This window comes from Centrocercus urophasianus, unplaced genomic scaffold (assembly GCF_019232065.1).
Source record: "Centrocercus urophasianus isolate 14NV4802_14NV808 unplaced genomic scaffold, USGS_Curo_1.0 seq_10, whole genome shotgun sequence".
Lineage (NCBI taxonomy): Eukaryota > Metazoa > Chordata > Aves > Galliformes > Phasianidae > Centrocercus > Centrocercus urophasianus.
This window is the reverse complement of record NW_024884142.1, coordinates 87,498,782-87,522,610: the sequence shown is the minus strand read 5'-3', so window position 1 is coordinate 87,522,610 and position 23,829 is coordinate 87,498,782. Positions and strand designations below refer to the sequence as shown.

The window sequence follows — 23,829 nt, the reverse complement described above, 5'->3', positions numbered from 1 at the left end:
TTCAAGATTGTCAGCTCAGACGTAGCTTAACATAAGTTCTGTATATTCTTACCTGCAAATGTTGAAGGTCATCTTCCTGAATATTCTGGGACAAGTTGTATACCTAGAAGGAACAGTAAAGAAATTAAAACATGACTTGAAACCATTATCTTTTATGTAGGCTCCTTTAGACCTCTTGAGTATTTTCACCACCTCCAGAAACATCCAACCACCTGAAAGCCAGTGTCTAAAAACCAGCCAAAGCAAACACTTCAAGAGAAGTCACTACCTTGACCTAGAGGTAATGACAAAAAAAAAAAAAAAAAAAAAAAAAAACCCACTGCTGACTACCCTAATCCTTCTTAGAACATCCTCTTTCCAAGGAAAGAAGTGATAAAGAAATCTAGGAAGAATGCTGGAATGCTTCTAATTACAGCACAGTGGTGAGAGGGAAGGACTAAGATGGGCATGTCCATCTGCTGTTCTCAAGTTTAAGTGCTCCTGTGGCATCATCTCTATTTTAAAAACAGCTGGGCAGATGGTTCACCAGCCCTGTTTGCTCTCAAATCTTTCCAGAGAAATCTGACTTTCTCTGGGGAGCACATAATTGCTCCAATGACATCAATACTGAAGAGCACTTAGCTCAAGGATGCATCAGTGATCCATACCTTATCCTAACAATAGGAAGAAAGGGGTGGAGGTCAGAAGCAGGGTTCTACATCCTCCTGTTACATTGATGTTTTTAGTATCAGTAGCTGTACCTTTAAGAGACTGCAGTGTAATTTCACCCTAAGCTGTATTATCTAAAGTCTTAAAGGTTCCTTACTGTATCAGTACAGGAGTGGTTGTTACTATGACATTTTTGTTTGGGATTTACCAGTTCACTCAGCAATTTAACCCAGCCTGGTCTTGGATATCTTTCTGGAATCAAGGTTATCTACACAATACTGCAAATGGACCATTAAATATGAAAGCATACATAATTACTGGAGGAAAAAGTGCAGGTGAACTTCCTAAGCATAGCTAAAGAGAAAGTGCAGACTTGGGCAAGAGGGTTCCTATAGCTGCCATTATTTGTCAGCACAAGTATTCTCACCTGGACAGAACTTGTCATGGTGCTCAGGGCAAAAACCGTTGCACAGTCTTTGATAGTGGATTGGCTATCAAAGGCACCTTGGGTATCCATGAGTAGTACAGCAACCTAGAGATTTTTGAAGAGCAGCAACAGTTAACCAAGTTGTTACAGTTTCAAACTCCAGGCCATTGGGGTAAATTCTGTTTACAGTACAGTATTCTTTCTGCTTCCACACCTGCTTATTAAAGCCTCAACTAGTTTCCTGTACGAACATTTATATATACCTACAGATTAGCAAGCAGCAACTACACAAACGCATCAGCCTTAAGTCCTTGGTATTGCTATGCTGTTCATCCTCTCCCACAGAAATAACATCCCACAGCCCAGTTAACAAAAAGGTGGCTCTTAAATCACTGTAAAAATATCGGTCTCAGCTTTGATAAGCTGTACTGCATTGTCAACTAAGTATGAGATGGTCCCTTTAAAAGACAGATGTCTTAAACTAATTATTTTCAAAAGAAAGCTAGACAAATGGCACATCTACTGAAGCGACATGGAAATGAAGTGGTCTTAATGATAAGAATTAATCTGCCCAAAACCCATCCTTGGGATCTAGTTGGGATCCTTTTTTCTTTCAGTTGCAGACAACAAATAAGCAATAACAAATAAGTTTGTTGCTTTTTTTTTTTTTTTTTTTTTTTTTTCCAGAGCACCAACAGATCCTCATAACTCAACTGCTTTCCAGTCAGAGAACTGCTTGGTTCACTCTAAAACATGGTAAAATCAGCTTCCCATACTAATTCATCATCAGATGTTCTCACTGCACTGCAGCAATATAAGGACTATGGAAGTTAAATAAGAGTTTACAGTTCAGGAGAACAGTTAAGAAAACAGTGCTGATGTTAGGGAGTAAATACTTACTGACAACACTGAGACTGTTTCAGCATGAAAATAAACATCTGAAATCAAACTCTGTAGTTACAGCAATTTAGAGTTCAAAGGTGCACCAGTTTTGATAAGTATAGTTAGTATATAAAGTATTTCCCACAAGTAGACGTGCTTTGTTTTTACGAGCCAGCTGCTGAACTATGCAGAACAACCATCTTCTGGCCACTGAAGCTGCATTTCTAGTGCCTACAGCTACGTGTTATATGTCACCAGAACAGTTACAAGCCAGAACTCATCTCAACTCCAAAAGCAGTATTTGTTAGAGCTGTTCTTATCACAGCATTTGTCTGTACACTGTATTTATAACCAACATAGTTTTAGAACATTCACAGGATAACCCACCCATTGGCCTGGACAAAACAGACTTCGCCAAAGTAATTTTAAAATGGACTATTGTTGGAGATTGAATACCAGCAGGAAAACACACACCTGCACTGATAGAAGGTTTCCAAATGCGTTACATAGCCAGTGAATAGAAAGGAACCAACTGATGTTTGAATTGCCCCCACAAAACCCATGGCATTAAAACTCTTCACCCAGAGGCCAAAGCTCACTAAATACAACTGTTTAAATCAAGCACTTACCTTTGTTCCATTGGGTTTATCAATTACAAACACTTCACTCCAGATCTGGATGCCAGTGGTTTCCCGTTCACATCCACCTCTCCATGTAAACCCAGTCAAAGGCTCAGTGTTTCCACCTATCCAGCAAGGAGAAGTCTATAAAACAAGAAGAAAATCTTATTTAACACCAAGAAAGGTTTTTTTTTCTTATTCCAAGTATGTTTTAGCAGACTTTCATATCGCTCTTTCATTTTTGTCAAAGCTGAATAGCAACATTACACTAAGAATTAAGAACCACAATGCTCTCAACTGTACATTGTAGATGATAAAAAAGTTTTGTGGTCTACTGCATTTCAGCAGTTGCCCAGATCTTTATCCACTGAAGAGTGTACATGCGTAACTTTCAAGTCTCAAGCGCTCAGAGTCAGCATGAGAACAGCTCAGTTTCATCCATCAATTCCACTTTGCCTACTCTTCCTCTCCAAAACACAGTTGTAAACACCATATATTGTAACTTCAGAAACAGCTGAACCTCTGTGAGAAACAGAGAATTAATTTCAACTTGATCCTCCCCCTTCTCCGCTGCAAACTGGTCAACTGCTGAAATTAAATAAGCATCTAAACCCCTGCACTAACAGAGGCAGAAGTCAAGAATCCCACTGCTGCTTGCAGAAGCCAAAAAGAAAGCACAAGGATTAGAGGATTCCTATACATCAGTCACAGAAAGTACTTTTCCCAAGTGATTAGTATTCACCTTACAAGGTAAAACTGAGAGCCTGACATGTACCAATCAACACATGCATGTTACAAGCTCACAGGCCAAGTCTTCTGTGTTGGGAAAAGCTGCTGGGCAGTCAAATACAGACTGAAGCTAAGGTCTGGCTGCTGGTATGGTAGCAAGATCTTCAGTCCTCAAGGACTGGCAATGAATGGAGCACTGGCTCACATAGAGGATTCCAGACACAATGTGAACAGATTTAGCCCACAAAAGCAGCTTACATGCTGGGGAAGTAAGGAAACATGAACAGGCACTCTAAGGAACTTTAACTGTGATAGGTTACACACACTGAAATCCTGGAAAAGCAGGAAGCAAATTTTTAAGTGAAGAGGAAGCTTAGGGAAAAGCCTTTATAACACAGAAACAGATTTTCAATGAATTTGCCTCTGAGCACCCAGAGAATATCAATAACAACATAAGTGTGCTCATAATGGAGGTCAAAGGGGCATCTCCTCCACTCACTAAGCTACAGCCTAACTTGCTAACTCCACATCACATCTTTTCAGAATAGCTCACGACAGACTTCTTCACATCTCAGAGAACATCAATGATATGCTGCACATACAGAAATATTTGCTGTGGATAAATAAAACTGCTTATTTCAAAAGAAGGAGGAGAAAAAAAGTATGCTTCATACACACTACTGTCACCTTCTGCAGAGAAAACCCATGTGCTAAAAGGAGAAGTCAATTAAGCAATTCTGCATCAGCATCCTCCCAAGCTAAGTGCACACCATTCATCTTTGCTACTTGGATCATACATGGCAAAAGCAAATTAAATGAGCAGATTAAAAAAAAATACAGAAGACGTATTCACTTAAGGGAAGCAAACTACTGCTCTTTACAGGTATTTTTGTCATTGTCTTTAACACACATATACCTACAACCAATGAGAAGAAGAGTAACACAAAAATATTCCCTGGAAGCTTTGTTCTTTTTGAGGTTTTGTTTGTACCCCACAACTGCACACCCACTGACCATTGCAGAAATCAGAGCTCCAAGCTCGCTTTGGGACTCAGCACACCCCAGACAGAACTCTGCAATGCTGAATCAGATCTCACAGACGTACTGTAGCTGACTGTAACTTTGCACTTTTTTCAAAAGCAGCTGTTACGTTATTCAGCAATATAATCCGTTACTCAAGAGGAAGAATACTTTTTCCCAATTTAGTCCAGACATATATTGCCCTATGCACAGAAACTCAGACCAAAACTACCCGAAGTTTTGACAAGTATTTCAGTGAGAACTGCATAAAATCACTTTTTACTTCATGTGATTCATGCAACGGGAGACATTAGTGCCTTAATAAGCAGAAGTTCAGCTCAAGCTGCTTCGTCCTGTAGGCGATGCAGACAAAGCCCGGGTCTGACTCTGAGCTTTGCATTACTTTGAAGCATTCCTAGCTTGGATCTCCTTTCCAGGGAACAACGTTTTAACAACTTTCATCCACTAAGATGGCTTTTGGAAGGCTTTGCTCCTACAGGAAATCAAACTGTAAGAAGCACCATAATACTGTATTAGTGTCTCTAAATGTATTTCATATCAAAGAAAGGTCCAATGCAGCTTTATTTCGTTAGTGCCATCAACATGAGGTGCATCTTCCAGATTTATACAAGCTATGGTCACACCTCTAAATAATAAAAGCTTTCCCATTTAAATTTACTACTGTTACTGCACCCAATTCTTTATAAAGCTCATTATGCAGAGATCACAGGATCACTGCAGCAGCTTTATTGAACACATACTGCTGCTATTCAGTAGCTGCTCCTGTTCCATTTCAAATAAGCAATGATAACGTTAATTATCAGTGCTTGAAATGAGATGCCCATTCTCCCTGAAGTCAGCAACCAGTTTCAGACTTGTAAAACTTCTACGTTTGACTTCAGCAGCACAAGTTAGATTTTTAGAATGGCAACTTCTCACATGACTCTTAGCTCTTGGTCTTAGATAAGAAAATGGGATGTCACTGTTATTTTGGCAAGGTTTTCATGTACTTTAAGTGGAACAGAATATCCCAGGATTGCTTGATTAGCGTATGAATTGAACATGGATGCACTGGTATTTTGTGCAAAGGCCAACATTCAGTTCACAGTAAATATAGACTGTAATAAAGTTAGAGAGATCAGACTTAAAAGTATTATAAAGCCCCACCAAAGCTCCACCTCCCCTCCTGTACCAAAATTTGTGTAAGCATAGATGACACCACCTGACATAAAATTCAGCAGGCTCAGAAGTAGAGGCACTGCACTTATCTTTCCTCATCCCCAGTTTCTATTATTCAAGTTTGAAGCTGCTCTTATGCTTGTCATACTCCTCCCCAAAGCCAGTTTACGTCACTGGCAGGAAACAATTCAGCAAAGTGCAGCATCTTCTGAAGCATCCATGAGCACAATCAGCTCAGCTAAGGGCCTGCGAGCATTACAGCTTGTGAACACAAATGCCTGGCCAGAAGCATCGCATGGAGAGCAAAACCTCCTCTTTTTAGGGAAGAGATAGCTGTAACACCAAATGGCTGAGCTTGTCAGCAAATGGTATTTGAAGGACACCTATAGAAAACTGAAAAAAGTGTTTGTATAGTACAGTGAACAGAGAACATCACTACGCAAGACTGAAAATGTTCCAATACATTTTGCTCTCTGCACTTTTATTTTGCAATCTGAAAGTTACAGTATTTGCTTGAAGAGCAAACCTATTTTGGGGATAACCTATTTTTGTCTCCACTTAGTGCCCATTTAGCTCAGAGGGCTGTATTTCTTGGGAGTTTTGTTGCTGATTGTTTTTGGGGGGAGGGGGTTGGTATTATTATAAACATGACACTACAGAAGGTTTATATACATGAAGAGCCACCCACTGAACAGCCATATCAATGAAATGTTTATTTCTCTGTAGCCTAAAAGAGTCTTAAGAAGTTGCGAGTGCCAACTTACTATTTAGTATTCCTTCTACTACACCCTTAGTGAGTGTCTTATGGAACTTTTGGCAGATCAGTGCGGAGAATTCAATAGCAGGCATTACTTGGAGTGAGGGAAAGAAAGTCTTCATCTGCCAGCTACCAGCAGCTTCTTTACAATATTCCCACATTTCCTGAAAAAGCAGGGGTCGCTTGATTTCTCCTCAAGCCAGCTAGCACAAAGGCAAGTTTCCACTACCGTGAATTCCAACTCCAAGAAGTGACCAAAAAGGAATTTGTTCTTGTTCTGTCACTGAAGACTTTCAAAAAGCAGCAAAGTACTGAACTGTTAATATTCACTGTAGAAAGAAACACATCACAACCTATGACAGGCAGATGAATACATTCACAGGAGGCCCTATGCCACCTTCTGTATCAGCCAAAAATTCAAAACATAGTAGACAAGCCAAAAGCTACAAAGTAGAGGAATTAAACTTCAGATCAGGCATTAACTAATCAATGACTGAAAAGTACCTAAAAAAGTTCCTGGATTATGTTCAGGGACACATTCCTGTTTGCCACATCTCAGTAAGCAGATTTAACCCTCCAATAGCTATCTGCTAAGATTCTTTTTGCAGCAATGGATAAAGACAGTGGCACAACATGACTGTAGGAGACCAAGTCGAAGGAATATTCTTCCAAGCCACTATCTGGATAAGACCTTCTGCAAACCTCAACTAGAAGGCCACTGTGATCACCTGACTCAAGATCTTCTCAAGTCCACTTACATCAGGACCCCAATAATTCAAGCGATAACTATAGCAACTACATATTGGACAACCATCACCTTAAATACACTTCTTTACAGAGTCATAGCACACAGCAGCTGGCTTCCCTTCTTCCTCTGTAAGAAATTTTACCTGCTATATTTGTACTCAAGTCAACAAATACAAAAGTAAACAACTGAAAGATCACTTTTTTGCTGCAGGGAAAAGGCCAAATTACTCACCCTGTTATACATGTATCTAAGCATGAAGTCCAGCAGAAAAGATTTTCCTTTGCGGAAAGCTCCTGCTACAGACACAACTACTATGTTAAGATCTTTGATGTGTTCCTGAAGCAAGATTTTTTCCAATGCTTCTTCATCTAACTCAAAGTTATGGTCATCTTCATGAGCGAGAACAATCTGTATGGGGCGTGGCTTATCCAAATCCACCTCGTCATCTGAATCTGGCATGACATCCGAGTCAGGTAGGGCATCCTCCTCTTCTTCCTCCTCATAATGCTTACCTGCAAATTGACAGGTTACACTGCATTAGTAAATCAGACCTTAAGACACCAGACATTTCTATGAAAATCCATGCTAGGCTCTCATTCCAGCAACAAGAGCAATGCTGTTGGGAATGCACATGTGCAGATGAGATCAACAGCTGCTGTCTGTACATTTTCATGAGTTTTGCACATCGTCTGCATTTCAGATTCCAGCATTCCACATGTTTTAAGAAGTCACAGAAGGAAACTGTTTTTCAGCACCAAGACCTATTTTCAAGGCATCTTATATGCAACTTGCATTAAAAATTGCAGGTTTCTTCTTTATCTAGGAAATATTAGTTAGTTTAACACAAGCTACAAAGAGGTAAAAAAAAAAAAAAGTTTAGGTAATCACCTTCTGCTGCTGTCAAAATGTTTTCAGTCCGTTTTGGTTACCAACATGTACAAGCAAGACCAAGATTACAACAGCAGATGATGAAATTCCTTTCTAATTCCAACACCTGCTTCAGTTCTCAAACACAGTAGAATGCCTGTTCATTGCCTTGAAAGAGGAAAAACCTCACACACATATGTAAGGAGTAACATCTTGGGGTCTAAAACAAAGCGAGAAACACCAAAACAGTTCCCACACTGTTTTTTCTGACACATTAAGCATGGTTCAATAACAGCAAGTACAAGTTGCTACAAAAAGAAAAAGTTAAAGAACATTGGGAGCTCATTTTATTCACACTAAGAATCAATAACCTTTGAGAGTCCATTCTTTCAGTAGCTGAAAGAAGGTCTGATTTAGTTACAGAACTCCATGTGCACAAAGCTGATTGAGGCATCTCCCCAGCAGTTACGTATGTGGGAACATCAGTGTATCAGCTTCACTGTGTTGGATGGCTTGTCATGCCTACATTCCCTAGCATGGCTTTTATCAGAGAGGAAGCAGCTGTATGTAGATTTGTTATTACCCAGCCCAGCGTTCCCTGTGGAAGCAGACCAGGAGCAGTATCACAAGGCACCACAGAACCCATGCAGCTGGACTCATACATGGCAGAGATCCTGCCAACATCCACAGGTTCAGCCAAGTCATTCCTGCCAGACTATGCATCTTAGATCCCATTCCCAGCAAAAGACTTTGAACAGTGCTCCAACACACTGTTTTGTTGATGTAACAAGACATTTGAATCATTACCACATACTTGAAAGCCTGGCAACACAGTGACCCTGGAGTTTTTCCAAAGGCTGCCTCTTTAGCCAGTTCTGACAGCACTTCACTTTACTGTAAATTAGAGTGGACAACTCCATTTTCAAGCATTGCACTTGTGTTGCTCCAAAGGTCAATGGCAGTAAATCTTTAAAAATGCACGTATGTATTGCTTTGAATATAATATAAAGCCAGTGTAGAACTTCAGGAGGAAAGAGTCTACCTATAAATACCTGGTGCCACAACCAAAATATTGGGGGTTTTTTGTCCATGGGGTGGCCTACGTGGATCTGGGCTTGCAGCCACCAGACACCTATGACCTTTCCCAAGGGGAAGAGAGTCCTTGGGGAAAAGCCAGTAGGGCTTCAAACTAGGTTCAGAAGGAGAGGGGAGCGATAGTTGAGTCTGCCCATGCGCAGATTGCCTGGACATGTGGTAGATTCTCCATCCCTGGAGACATTCAAGGTCAGGCTGGACAGGGACCTGAGCAACCTGATCAAGCTGTAGGTATCTCTTTTTGTTGCAGGGGAGTTGAATTCGATGACCTTTAAAGGTTTCTTCCAACTCAAATGATTATATGGTAATCTTGAGTGTTTAAATCCTAAGGAGCTAGAGTTAAGTTATCCAGCATTATCCAAGTGAGTGCACAAAACAGCTCCCAGCAGCACCCTAACCCAGTCTGGCTGACAAAGCAGGCCAAAACATTGAGCTGCACCCACAGGCCTGATAAACAGGAGTAGCTTTAAGATTAGCTATCAGTTGGACACCAAAGTACACTGACACAATACTGGTCACCATTTCAGAAGAAAAACTCCACCTTCCTCCTAAAGCTTTTTTCTTCTCAGAAGTTAAACACACACTCTTTTTTGAAAGAGTTTCACAAAACAGAATTGGCCCCATATAGCAAGCATTCTTTGTAGGTCAAAAAACATAGAAGATAGCCCTTGTCTTTTTGACAGAAAGAGAGAATAATTCTATGGATAAAAACATTAAGTAGGAAAAAGCAGCTTTCAAGTTCTAGCTTTTACATATCCCCTAGACAACATTTAACTCTGCTTCGTAAAAGCCTTATTCTTAAACCTGTTCCATTTCAACTGCAATAATGCTTCAGTTTTGTAAAGTAAAACAGACTGTGTTGTGTTTTTTATTATCAGGGCAGTGGGGCACCAGCACAGACTGCCCAGAGATGTGGTGGATGCCCCAACCCTGGAGACTTTCAAGGCAACGCTGGATCAGGCACTGGGCTATCTAATCTAGTAGTGCACGTCCCTTTCCATTGCAGGGGAGTTGGACTAGATTACCTTTAAAGGCCCCTTCCAATGCTAAGGATTCTGTGATTCTATAATATCAAGCAACATCTGCGATTTCTCTTCCCTGAACAGGAGTCAGACACTAACCACCTTTTCCTTCCTGGAAGTCAACAGACCCTTAGCAGATCTCAAAGCAAGAGCCTTAGCAACATTCTTCTGCCAATACATAGAGCAGCCACCCAAAGCCTCCTCAAGCCAAAACACTTTCCAGACAAACAAGTAGTATGATCTTTTATCATTAGTTTTTTTCTAAACAAACGTTCTCCCTATCACAAGTTGATAATGCTGTCAAGAGCTTGGAAGCGATAGGTCTGCTAAAGGTCCACAATAACTTGTTAATAGTCTTCTGCACCCTGCAGCTTAAATAACAGAGTATGGAAGTTTAATCTCTAGTCCTGTTCAATGTCCATTATATTTTACTTACCAACAGAGACTAGAAAGAAAAGTCCAGTGCATCAAGTCAGGAGGCAGAGTGGGTTGGTTTGGGATATTCTTTTGTTGGGTTGTTTAGTTTTTGTTGCTTTTTTCCCCCCCTCCTTTGGGGGAGGGAAGGGAAGGTCAGACTAGACAGCTTAATATATCTCCAAGTTCCCAAACTGCCTACAGAAAACACTATCATTGCCATGAATCAAGCACTTTGAGGGTGGAGAACTACAGTGTTGACAGCTGTGAAGGAAACTTGATCCATCCAGAAGAGCTGGTTTCATAAATCCACTCTCAGGTGGCACAGAATACCCTGCCTTTCAAGAGATTTTAAACCAGTTAACTGGACAGACATTGCAATGCTAAATATGGTAACTGTGGAACAAGTACTACTGTTCAGCCCAGCAACATAACCAACATACGCTAACCTGCCACTGGCTCCTAGGCAGATATCACAAGCTATCTGGCCTCTCGATATTACTTTCTGACTGCTTACCCTGTCACTTTGCTAGCTGCTGTCTCAGGTAGCACCGGAATACTCTGGAAGGCTTCCTTGGAGGCTTTGGAATCCTGGGCAGAAGGATCGCATTCCACTTCTAAGAACTACTTCCACAGCAGTGTCTCAAAACAATGATTAGAAGCCCCACTCCACAGTCAATTTTCATCAAAAGCTGCAGGAGCATTACAGTAAGCCTGCATGTAGTTCATAAAAGAAACGTGCTGAGCACTGTCAAGTCAAGCCAGGATTGACGAAGTGCAGAATACTCCTTACTGCTCTACTCATCATCAGTTGGGTGTTCTTGTTTTCTCTGGTTGGTTTGGTGCATTGTTTTTCCCCCCCCATTCCTCACCTATCCCAACACAGACATAGTGCACAAATACCAACTCAGAATTTACGTGTATTTGTCCTACACCTCATCTAAGGACCACACACTGCTCTAGGTTCTTCCAGTACTCCAACAATCCAAACATAAACAGTGGCTTTCCCAGAAAGGTCATCCCTGCACTGAAGTGTTTCTAGACAACTAGACAGTAGTTTGAATTCACCAAGCTCACGGCAACCTCTCTGTATAGGTCTCCATGACAGGGTATTCAGATTGCAGAAGAAGCAATCTAAGTAGTTGAATTCTGTTGCCTTGGGTGGATTTTTTGTTTGTTAGTTCTTGTTGTCAGCTCTTTTTTGTTTTGAAAAGCTTGACACTGTGGGAAAGTCCAGCTCCATTCCAGAAACGGGGTTATAGTCCCAGTGCACTCATTCACAAGCACTCGGAGAAGAGTTTTTTCAGAGGCATGGCATAAGGCTTGCCTCAATGTTGGAAATGCCCATGTGAATGGAAATGCCCACAGAACACTGGACCTAAGGCTTTCAGTACCTACAGAAAAGCCTCATCTGACAAAACATATGGCATTCACAGAGTTCATAGAGCAGTGATAACACGCCTAGAAAGCCACAGCTGAATTTTTTCAAGCAGTACATCCATCCTTCGAAGCTTCTGCACTATTAAACTAACGTACTTTGGTCTGTAGTCATATACTTTCTTCTGGAAGAAGCTGATGCAGAAAGATCACTGACTGGACTTGCCCTGAAGCCTGCCGTCCATTCAGCCCTATGACTACAGTAATTTGCTAATCACTCCCTACTCCATTTCAGCCCCTCACAGCCTGAATAATTCAGATTAAGAATTTGAGCTACTGCAATAGCTTCCTAAGCCAGATCAAACAGCCTAGGAGATGCAGGAGAAGCAATCACAAAAGTAGACAGACTTGGATGGAAGCAGATACAGCCACAGGAACCAACTTTGCCCAGCTTCCCCAGAAGTTCTGCACTCCGCTCAGCAACCACTACAGCAGGACTACTGACACAACAGCTAAGTATCCAAAACAAGCAACACTTGTTGAAATGCTAAGCCAGATTGTGAGAACAGTAGCTTCTTGTGTAGGTAAAGAGAATATTTCAATTGAACAAACTCAACTAAATAACCCATTTCTTAAAGTATGAAGTAAAATGAACAAAAGCTAATTCCTGCTTCCCCTAAGGGCACAGTGAGCAGCTGATGACCTATTTGTCCTCCAATGTAAGAACATGGGAACAAGAGCTCAACTTGCATGCTATGAAAATAAAAGAGACAGCCTGCTTTTAATGCTTAGGAGGAGGAACCTGCATATTCATTGAACCCAAGCATCAGACCTACCTTTAAGTTTCAACACAAACAGAGCCTGAGCAGGTTAAAGGCATCACTCACACTCTTTCATAAGGTTTAAAAAAATTACATAATTACTAAATTCAGTTGGTGTTAGATACAGTGTGTTTCTGATCAACACCACATTTAAGCATCTCTGGACACAGGAGCTGACACATTAAAATAAATTTTGTTTGCTCTTTAAGTAGCTCTATAAACATTCAACTAGATCAGTCATTTTCATTTAGTGAAGATGGTGTATCAGTATTCCTTCTATTCGCTCCCTCAAGGTGTTACAGAGACAGGAGGAAGTCTAAGCCTCCAAGCTAGCAGTCTTGCAATCTTGTTCATTTACAAGCCCACACTTAGGTGGAAGCCTTGCTTCTTCAGCTCTCAGCACGCCTGAGCCCCTCTCCTGATCATCCACAGACACCACACATCTGTGGCCGCACAAAACAACCTAAACCTCCCCCCTCAGTGTAGATTCACCATCACTTTGTCCACACAACTGAATGGCAAAGCAAGCTGAAGTGGACTGCGCTGATCTTAAACCATCCAGCTTGAAATTCTGGTGTACTTCGACAGCCTGTGGAAGCTGGCAGCTTTAATTAAAAGCTTAAAACAAGGCCTTATGAAGAAATCATTGCACCACGTGTAAAAATAATGCATTCTCTCAGAGCTTCACCTAGGAAATTTTCATTAGAGAGAAAGGAAACAAATTATTTAAATGTTTCTCATTTTGGAGTAGTGAACCAAGTAGAGCGTAGGCAGGTGTAAATTGAGTTCCAGAGCATAGAAAAAAAGTAGGTTAACTTTCAAGCCTTATTTGAACAAGACAAAAAAAAAAAAAAAAAGACACAACAACCACTATAAAAAAAAAATAAAAAAAAAAAAAAAAAAAAAAACACACACACACACACACTAGATTTAAGCTCAAATCCTCCCTTTCTCCATCAGTGCTACTCCATGCAGTTAACTCACAGCAAGACCCACACGAAAGTTAAGGGGCTGCTGCAGAACTTAATGCATCATTGCTTTCTCACTGCTGACTAGCAAATACTGCCAAGTAGCTCATTTTAAGGCCAAAAATAATTAAATGTTTTGAATATTTCAGCTATAAATAGGACTGACAAGCTAAGTTCCAAAGACTTGTTCGGATACCCAATAAGACTGACAGAGGAGAACGGGGGAGGGGGAAGAAAGCCATGTTTAACTCTCTCTCTTCCTTCAGGGCAATGGGATGTTGAGGGAGGGATCCAGAACTGTTACATAAAGTACTAGGAAAAGCAAAAAGAACCTGAAGCTACAGTTCTGCCAGCAAAGGGGGTGGGTGGGGGAAAAGATACTCCAATGACCTAAATAACTAATCAGACAATAGGTCTGTCTACTCCTGAAGTGATTTAAATTGCTTCCTCTGTTGAATGATCAGCAGCACCGAGGAGTCAGCTCTCTCATCCCCATACAAAGTACTTGTAAGCTGGCATTTTGCATTCTCCATTTAAGGGGAGAGAGAGGCTGAAGGGCAACTTCACTGTAATGATGAGCAAGAAAAGTCAACCTTCCAATTCAGCTATATTCATTAACACCAAGAAGCAGAGGCTAAGACAGAAGCAGCACAACCCCTAACCCAATCTCAGAAAATAAGCAGCAAAAAAACCTGTATATGAAAGAACTGCTCTCCTGAAAGCACATCATGAACTGAGATGTTTCTCCATAGCTACAAGGAAAAACTTGGAAGGTAGTGATAGCGACAAAGCATGCTCCTCAGCCCTCTTCCTCTCTGCCTAAAAACCACAGCTATTATTAGCATATCACTGGAGAGTACAACAGGATCTCTACCTACTAAAAGGTTTATCAGCATTTTTCCAGCCCCCTCAAAGGACGTTGCTTTAGAACACCAAGACTAAGGTAGACAAAATTATTAACCTTTTCTTTCCTTTCTCACCACATCCAAGTTGCTGAGGATGGGAACGAGCTTATAGCAGATGTGGCAATGCCAGTGTCCACCATAGATTCTAACACTGCCAAGTGAAAGGTGTACAAACACTGCAGGCTAACTGGATCCTTGCAGGCCATTACAGACACAAATCAGAGTTGAAGATCAGAGTATGACACTATTTCACGTTGCTGCTCATCCTGGAAGATTCAAGCAGCATCTTCTAATCATTTTAGGCTGTAATTGCATGTTACATACATTACATGTAGTCCTCACATATCAGCAGCTACTAAGTCAGAGAATCATTAGCTACCCCAAACCACAGTTTTGAGTGGGGATAGGGAGATAAGAGTAAGGTGAGAGATGCCAGCTGCAATTATGCCATGTTTGATCACTAGATTACCAGCCAGAATAGGTGAAGCCACCAGCCCCATCTGCATTGTGGTCACAGAAGAGCTCAAGGAAGTGCTTAATTGGGCTGTACAAGCAGCTCTGTCAGAAGGCCAGTTTTCATATTCATTTCCAGGATAAACAAGATGTCAGTAGGAATACCAACAGGTTTAAGAAAAAGAGCGATTCAAAGAGGCTTTAATTTTTCTTTTTTGCTCAGACTATGCTTTTGATCTGAACCTTATAAGTAAAAACGATCCTTTAGTCCAGCCTCCAGCTTACACCCAGCTTCCTGCCTTCCCTTCAAAACACGTAACTCAGAAAGCCTCCCATCCAGCTTTTCCAGCATGGAATACCATAATTTAGTTTTATTACATACTTCTACATTAAATTTCAAAGAGCTAAGAGCTGTACAGGGAGTAACTGGATTTACATTAAGAAACTGCCTTCTCTAGATCATGTACCTTGCAAAGTGTGTATAGTAACTACTTTCAGACATCTTGAGGGGGTATTTCAATCCCTCTCCATGTCACGGAAAATGGTTCTTAAGCTGGTGGTATCACTAACACACACATGCACCGGGTGAAACCGAAGCATGACCAGGGAAAATGCATGCAAAGTTAGTGCCCAGAACGAGAAGCAGAATCAAAACAGGAGAAACTAAAGCATACCACGCAAATCACATTTTAGGGAGAACTGAAACAAAAGCAAAATGAACACTGAAGGAAGAGACTGTTTTCACAAGGCTATAACACAAACAGTTCTCACAGTCCCCACTGCTAACCATGCACAGAAAGAGCCCTGGGCTGCCATATCAGAGTTCTGCAGCTGAGCCACAATAGATGATACAGCACCTCACGGAGCCCAAGCTCTCCAGAACCCCACACTCACTCTCCACCACTGCCGAGTCTCCGCCAGGCATCGTCGCTGCTGCACAGAAGTCCTCTGCTAAGACAACAACTCAAAGTACACTTCTCTTGCCAACGAGACAGTGCCAGTACCTGCCTCCTCCCTCCCTGCCGCCTCTCCACAACTGAGCTTTAACCTCCCATTCACACGTGGGCTCTCCCACTCCTTCTCATTTCCAGTACCAATACACAGCCTTTCCTGCTAGCTTTGCCACATATCCAACTCTGCTAAGAGGCAAACCAGATAAATTATACTACAGCAGAAAAAGTAGAAAGCAATTCATATTGGATTACAAGCTGTAAGAGTTCAACAAGTAGCTAAGGTGAAGAAAAACAGCATAGCTATGCAACTTCGTCATCCGACCCCAGAGCCTAGTTCATCAGTATTGCTGAACTGTACAGGACAGCTGCCATACCAGTTGGCACCACTGTCCTTGATCCCCACAAAAGCTTATCTTGAAGATACACAAGGTGATGTGCTGTGCACCCTACAGCTTCTGAAACAGCTGTACCAGCACAAGTGAGGGGGAGGCACAAGCTGCTTGACTCAGCACTGGCGCTAAAAGGCAGGTTTGGCTTTGTGATTACAGCCTAGGCAAGCTGGAAGACTTCTCCCACCACCAAAAAGCTGAAGTGAGTAGCAAGTCAACGATACCTGATAATGCTGCAAAGAAGGGTAGACAACTGGGCTGTAACTGGATCAGACACTGCGCTGCCAAAGATTTGTCTCAAGCTGAAAGAGTTCAGATTTAGATAGCCAATACACTTTTTAATGGTCATTTAACAGGGCTCCCCTCCTCTGTATATGCAGTTAAACACCAGCTTCAGTTTTGTCAATAAGGTAGGTCAGGTCGTGCAACTGGTGGGAAGACCTTGAGGTCTCCCAGTCCTCCTGCACTGGAGGAAGCTGCCCTCGAACGTACCTACTGAATGCCCTCAGCCTGCTAACAGCAGTCTCCACTATGTGATTTTTGAAACTGCAGCTGTTGAATCGTCATAAGGATGCTGTAAAACTTTCTCTCTTCAGTATCTCAGTGCCACGCTACAAGCATCTCTGCATTAGTTCAAAGGACTCCAGACTTACCTATTTACCTAAAGTTTTGTACCATCTTGTCCAACACTTGTTACCACAGCAGCCTCTGTGATAACTGAGAGCCCAAACAAGAACGTCGTTGTTAACAGTACTCTTCTGAAACAGTAAACGCCATTGTTACCTGCATGCCAAGGGTTGTGAAAGCCAAGCTCAGCAGAGTATAGTGCTAGGGAGAGAAAGATGATAATCCCAGATGAAAAGCAAGCCACACCATTCTCCTGATCCAAACAACATGTAATGGGAGCAAGTTACTACTTCTCTTTACTTCCAGTTCTCAGTGTGAGTATATCCAGGCAAACCAACTACTTTTCTGCAGCACGCTGTATGTCGAAGTACACTTTTATAGCCATCTTTCCCTTGGGTAAAGGAAGAGGGAAATAAGTGACTGTCTGCAGACTGAATGTTTAACACCTCAGCAGCCAACAGTTTTGCTTTTGCAGAGCATATTCCGTGATCCTGTTCTGTGGTTCAGGAAATCCATCTTTAGAGCATGTAGAGGATAAGAGGACAAGTCCAAGTTCACAAAAAGAACCCAAACAGAGATAGATAGCAGTGTGCTGCTTTTTTAGAGCTCACAAGGGCTTCATGTGGTCAGTTCTAGTACACTACAGGAATGAGAAATCAGCAACAGTTTACATCACCAAACAGCTCAGTTTGATATTTGATTAATGAAACAGTGATATGTCTGCAACTCAAAGTACTTAGACTGAATGTTATTCTTAGAGTCTCAGGGTATCACATGAGCCAACTTCCAACCTCTTTAAATGCAAGAGGCTGAGTTTCAAGGCTCTTCTCAAACAAGTAGGATTTCTGGTAGGACTTGAAGGTGTTTAGGGACATCTGCTAAGAGCCGCTTATTTCTGTAGCACTACCAGTTCTAGAAGATAGCCCAGCTTGGTGCCCCAGCCCCTAAAAGCATTACTGAATGCCCTTTTCCCAAACAGCTACTGTACTAATCAGTCTGACGCACCAGCGTTTAGGAACATTTCCTTTTATGTATTTTGCACTACATTCCCTCCCTCATCCCTGTGGCAACCTTAAGACTTCACTGCCTGAAAGATAAGTGATAAGTGCCTCAAGGGCAACTTCCAGGGCAGGTTTAGAGTTGGCGTTACTAAAAACAATTCCTTCGGATTTGTTCCAAACTAGAAAGTTTAAGAAAACATTTCTCTTAAAAACAAGACAACTTTCCAAGCGATTTCATGTACTTTGAGTGATTGTTCACACCCTGAAATCAGTACTATAATGATTTCTGCATTAGGCAGAGGATTTACAAACATTATCTTTCACTTCCCTCAGTTAGCTAAGGTTCCACAAGTAGATCTCACTACATAGACAAAGTGAGAGACAGCAAAAGCCAGAGGAGTGTTTCTTACATCTACCTCAGGAACTGAGAACACAGACAGGGTTACAGGGAAAGGAATAAGACACAGCACTCAAGCTTACAGGCTGTAGCATCACAGGACTGGGCTTACAGAGATGGTTAAAATAACCATGCTTATTCCTCCACTCACCAGCACCACCCTGTTTGAGAAGATAAGAGGCAAGAACAGTTTTTCCAAGTACACACAGCGCACAGGAATTAATCCTAAAATGTCAGCACAAGCAGTTGATACATTCTGCAACAGGTTGAAAACTGTATAGAAGCCAAATAAAACAAAAAGCCTTGTTGAACTGGAACGGTTATACAACACTTTGCTCAAAAGCCACTTCAAATACTGTACTGAAACCCAAAAAAACTTACAAGTTTAACATGACTATATTACAATTTGACAGTAACTACCGACAGGAATCCAAGCCTCACCTCACTTAAGCAACAACTGCATATGATCAAACCACATTCTGCTTTCAATTCACTCAAAATTACATTCTAAATTATATTCTAAACTCCACGCCTGTAACCTGTACATTTTATTAATTCGAGTCCTCAACTTTAATGTCTTTCTGGTTTAGCTCCTATTTCAATCTTCCAAGAGCAACACAGTGTGGTTTTAAAGCTCTAGCAGTTCCCTCATCTATTACTGCACAACAGAGAAGAGCAGGACAAAATACCTCCAAAACTTAGTTGTACATAATCCATTTCCACATATTCGACTGCCTATTAGCTCCGTGCAAGCATTCACCAAGAGGCACCCAGACCTCCCTTACGTGGCTTACCGCATTCATTCGGGTCACTTTTAGCAGGCTTTGGATGCTGCATGACTCAATAAAGCCATCTTAGGTGCCAAACGTTTTGCCTTAAGATCTACTTCCTGTTCAGTTAATGCAATAGTGGTCAAAGACAGAAAATGCTTATTTCAGCACCAGAGGTCATAATGAGCACTAAGACCTACCACTATTCTCACACCAGAACTAGAAACCAACTGGTTTTGTTAGCTCAAGGAGTAATATCTGTGTAAGAGCAGGGGCTTACAGTGACCAACTCCATGCAAGCCAACTGGATAACTTTAGAATACATAAGTAGATGAGCAACCTGCTATGGAGGTAACTCACTGGGTGAATATGCCATCAATAGCACTGTACAGCATGTGTATGCTCCCTCCCAAAAGGAGACAGGAGGGCAAGCTCCTTTCTTGGCAGCAGTGACAACTCCAGTTAGACAGCAGCAGGTAGGTACTTGCCTAGCATTACTTTATGCCCTTGATCATCTCACAGTAACTTGTTTGTGCAGCTATAGAAGGTAATGAACATTATCTTCAAGTTTTAGAAGATAAACATAGTCAACCAAGGCTTAAGAGTGGGAAATCTGTCCCACAGATTTCATTTCAAGCTTCCTGGTTGAAGAGAAAAAAAGACTTCCAGAGTTCAAATGTCCTCCAAATTCCTCAGATTTCTATACTGGATGTCTTCCATAACATACATTTAGCAAGCACATAAGGTCTTCCTCTGCTGAAAATGAGCACTAGACAAAATGTATTAATTCCTTTCAGAAATAAACAGAAATGACAAGTCAGCCATCAATGCTCTCATAAAATTAGTACCTAATACATGTTAATTTGTTACTAGAAATGACGTGCTTACAATCCTTATTCTAACAGACATAAGTCACTTCATATCAATCATCACTTTGCTGTTCTGTTTAGCTCCAGACATCAATCTTAGTGATGTTCACATGTATCTTAAACTCACTCACAAAATAGATCTCTATTTCTTTTGTAGACAAATCCCAACACCACAAATTAATTCATGTGTAAATCAGCTTTACAGCTCTCTGACCTCAAAATCTGCTCTAGAACACAATAATATTCTTAATGTCACAAACAGCCTTCTGTAAACAGGGAAAGCCACTTTCATCTTTCCTCCCAGACAGCTCAAGTTCAAAGTTTGGGTTGCTGGAAGTGTTTTGAGAAATAGACCCAACCATTTCCCACTAAGAAGTCTTAAGAAACTATGCATGTAATTACTTCTGAAACTTTCCGACTGCTTACAAATGACACATACTGCAAGTCCAAGCAGATGCTCATAGAATGTTTCCTTGTTCACCTTACATAGTTGAGAGGTAAGACAAAACCCTACCAAATAGTATAACAACTTTGAGACGTTAAGACAGAATTTAGCAAAACTTCGGCAAAATGTACTCAAACTGGCAAGTTGAAGATGTCATTATAAACACAGCATACAGCAACAACAAAAACAAGGATGCAATTCCACCTGCTATTAAAGCTCAAAACTTTCCGCTCAAGAATTGCCATACCAGCACCCCCAACTTTAACCTGACTTCCAGCTAAGTTTGATGTGAAACCTGGCAGTTTTCCTTATGAATATCCTTGGAACAGTTAAAACTTCCTTTATGGACTGTGCTAAAAATGTGTAACAGTTTGCTAACAATGAGCACAAAGTTGGAACAAGTTATCACAGTGCTCAAGTACAGTGACCCAACTTGTGTTGGAGACTAGCACATCAATACGCCTCACTACCAAAGCAAGAACACAGAAAACAATTCACCTGCATTTGTTACATCCATTTTCACAGCTGGACAAAACTCAAAGTTAGAGGGGTTACAACACAGCCATCAGGAGATAAGCACCCTGCTATTACATCAGAGAAAAATCCCCATCCCTCCTTCCCTCCCACACACACCTGCACTTATGCAGCCTAGCCAGCTTGAGGTTGCACACCTATTCTTACCAGGATAAGGGGAGGAAACAGTCACTCCTGTATCATCGTGCCTTGCTCCATTCAGCAGTACCTCAGTAGCCTAGTCAATAAGCAGACGTTAATCACAGATATTTAACTGATACATGGGGACCACAGCTGGCATACCCAAGAAGTATCAGCACCCCCACAGGACTTGGCTCAGACACTCCAGACCACCTGGCATAAACGAGGGCAGCCTGGCCTCTCTGAGCTAGGAGAGTATGCCATGCTTAAAGGAATGCTTCCACAACAGTTCCAGTACAGAACAGCTATACCTGAACTATTCTAGAAGCGTACTTAAGCTACAGGCAGGTGAACAACATGAAAAGGAAGGAATGCAGCCTTCCTCAGCCTTACACCTAGCTTTCAGAAGATTCACAGCTGAAATATATCAGAGTTCTAGCTATTATTTGAGAAAGAACTGTAGTGTCATGAGTGGCTCTACTGCAAGTTAGAACATAACAGCTGTTAAGGAACATTTAGTAATGGTACATAAGGAGTTACAGGCCTCTCCTGTTACTTATCTTTCTTTGTAACTAATCTTCCATGCTGCTTTATTTCATTGTACAGAAGGCTATTCTGCAGGCACGAAAGGATCACCCATATCTTTACATGCAGACCCTGTCAGCTATGTCGTTACATTCCTAAAATACCTATGCAACTTAACAGTGACAGTTTCCCTCACTAATGATGACACAGCTACGTTAAAGGCCATTTATTACATGTGCGCTGCTACACTTCTGACCCTGAACAAGTTAAGCAATAACCCAATACTTTTAAGATTATTATGCCACATACTACTGAAAATACAGACAGAACCGTCAAATAAAATTCAACAGCACTAGGAGTGGAGGAATGGAAAACAGAACACCAAACAGCCAAGCAGCATTGCATCCTCAGTTTCCATCTCTGAATGCATCTGGCAGCACCGCATCTTCAATGAAACAGCTCAGTGGCTTTCTCCTACCCCTCCCCTGTAAGAAAGTCAGAACAGCAGATCTGCACCTGCCAGCTTACAGCACTGTCAGCCTTCCCAGCTCCTAGCTGGCTTGCAGAAGCAATTTGAACCAATACTGCCACATGGCATCTGCTAGCTTTGTTTAATCATGCTTAGTTCCACCCTTCTGTTTCAAAATTAAGTGAGAGTTGTTAGAAGTTGTTCAAATAGCTCAACATCTAATTGCAGCACTAAAACCCGATGCAATTGAGACCTGTGTTTAAGCCAGTACTAACTCTGCCAGTCCCAGTGATAGTCCCCATCCACACAGTAATGCAGACCTACATTCTGAAGTTCAAGCTACCCTTCAGATCTAACCATATAAAATGTATCTATGTATTAAAGAAACCCCACACTGCGCAAACTCCAGCCCATCTGAGGCTCAGCCCCAAGCAGAAACACGTCCCACTACCAGAAGACGCGTTAGGAGCGAGCACGGTGCAGGGCACGGGCTCCGCGCGGAGAGCGGCCCAAGGCCGAGCGGCCGCCCGCCCTGCCAGGCGGCCAGAGCCCCCCCGGCGGCCCGAGGTACCCGCAGCCCGCCGCCGGGCCCCGCCGCCGCATTCCCGGCCACGCACACGTCGGCCGTGCCGCAGCGACGAGCGGGGTCGGCGGCCCCGAGCCCGCAGCCCCACTCCGCCCCGCATAGCTGCGGGCCCGGGCCGCGCGGGCAGAGCGCGGTCACCGCTCCCGGGAGCGAGCGGCGGGCCGGGCGGAGGGAACGGCGCTACGGCCCCCACCGCCCTCACCCCGCAGGGGTTGGCGGCCGCCCCCGCCATTTTGAGGAGGGGGGAGAACCCGGGGCCTCCCCCCGTGCCGCCCGCGGACGGCTCCCGCAGCCCCGACCCGCGCGGCCTCGGCGGTCCCGGTGGAGCTCCCGCTGCCGGTCCCCGCCGCCGCCGGCCGCCCGGCGGGCTGCGCTACCTGCCGGCTCGGGCCGTTGGCGGGTCGACCCCGCGCGCCGCGCCGCGTCCCTTTCCGCCATCTTGTCCGGGTTTAAAATTAACTCGCCGTGACGTCAGAGCTCCGCCGCGAGACCTTTATCGCCCGGCGGCGGCGCGCGGGGCGCGGGCAAGGCGGGTCCTAGCGCCTTCGGCTGCCCGCCGCGGGAGGGGCAGCGCATGCGCAACCCGCAGCCCTGCCGGTGGCGGGAGGACAAGGGCGCATGCGCGGTTTGCGTTTGACGGGCCCCGAGGTGTGAGGGGGCTGTGTCGGCGCGGGGTGGGCAGGAGGGTGCCGCCGCTTCGGGCTCCCTGGTGCCGTTCAGCGCCCGGCTCTGCCCCAGCAAGCTGTTCGGACTGGCTGCGGAAAGGCTTTAGGCCTGCGAGGTTGCCTGTTGTAGAGGTCACGTCATACATTTCAATGGTAAATCAGCACGTGAGCCGGGCAACAGCGTTGCTGAAACCCCTCTGAGTGCAGCAGTGCTCCTTGTGTAGACCTTACCCTTCTCAGGGCCCTGAGCTACCCTAGCTGAGCTGGTTCTGGAGACATGGCTTTGAGTGGCAGCAAGCTAAAAACACCAATGCCTAAACAGGTGGAAGGAAAAGTCAGACGAGGTTGAAAACCAACGTGTTCTGTCATAGCCCCAGTGAGCGCTTTCTGAACCTGCACACCCTGCTTTCAGTTGGGCACAAGGGGCTTTGTGTCACTGATACCTGGCACACCGCTGACAGGCCTTGCCTCCAGCAGCTCAGTGTCAGAAAGAGATGGCATAACCACAGCAGCTGAGTGCTGTAGAAGGAGAACAGTGGCTCGTATG

General features: G+C 43.1%; 1 protein-coding gene across 5 annotated transcripts in view; it reads right to left on the bottom strand.

The window, feature by feature from the left end:
- Positions 1-23,084, bottom strand: part of ATL2 (atlastin GTPase 2) — a 35,552-nt gene extending 12,468 nt beyond the window's left edge. For 2 of the 5 annotated variants that reach the window (XM_042808737.1, XM_042808763.1), the window contains exons 1-5: positions 22,995-23,084; positions 7,242-7,522; positions 2,587-2,721; positions 1,076-1,180; positions 53-103 (exon numbers count right to left, since the gene is read on the bottom strand). In XM_042808737.1, the coding sequence (XP_042664671.1) occupies positions 53-103; positions 1,076-1,180; positions 2,587-2,721; positions 7,242-7,522; positions 22,995-23,055 (633 nt within the window). In that variant the 5' untranslated portion in view covers positions 23,056-23,084. Of the gene's footprint in view, positions 1-52; positions 104-1,075; positions 1,181-2,586; positions 2,722-7,241; positions 7,523-10,925; positions 11,199-15,826; positions 15,933-21,064; positions 21,135-21,892; positions 21,983-22,994 lie in introns of those variants that run through there. The other 3 variants (XM_042808730.1, XM_042808746.1, XM_042808755.1) reach the window with 3 other exon arrangements.
- Positions 23,085-23,829: the final 745 nt, after the last annotated feature.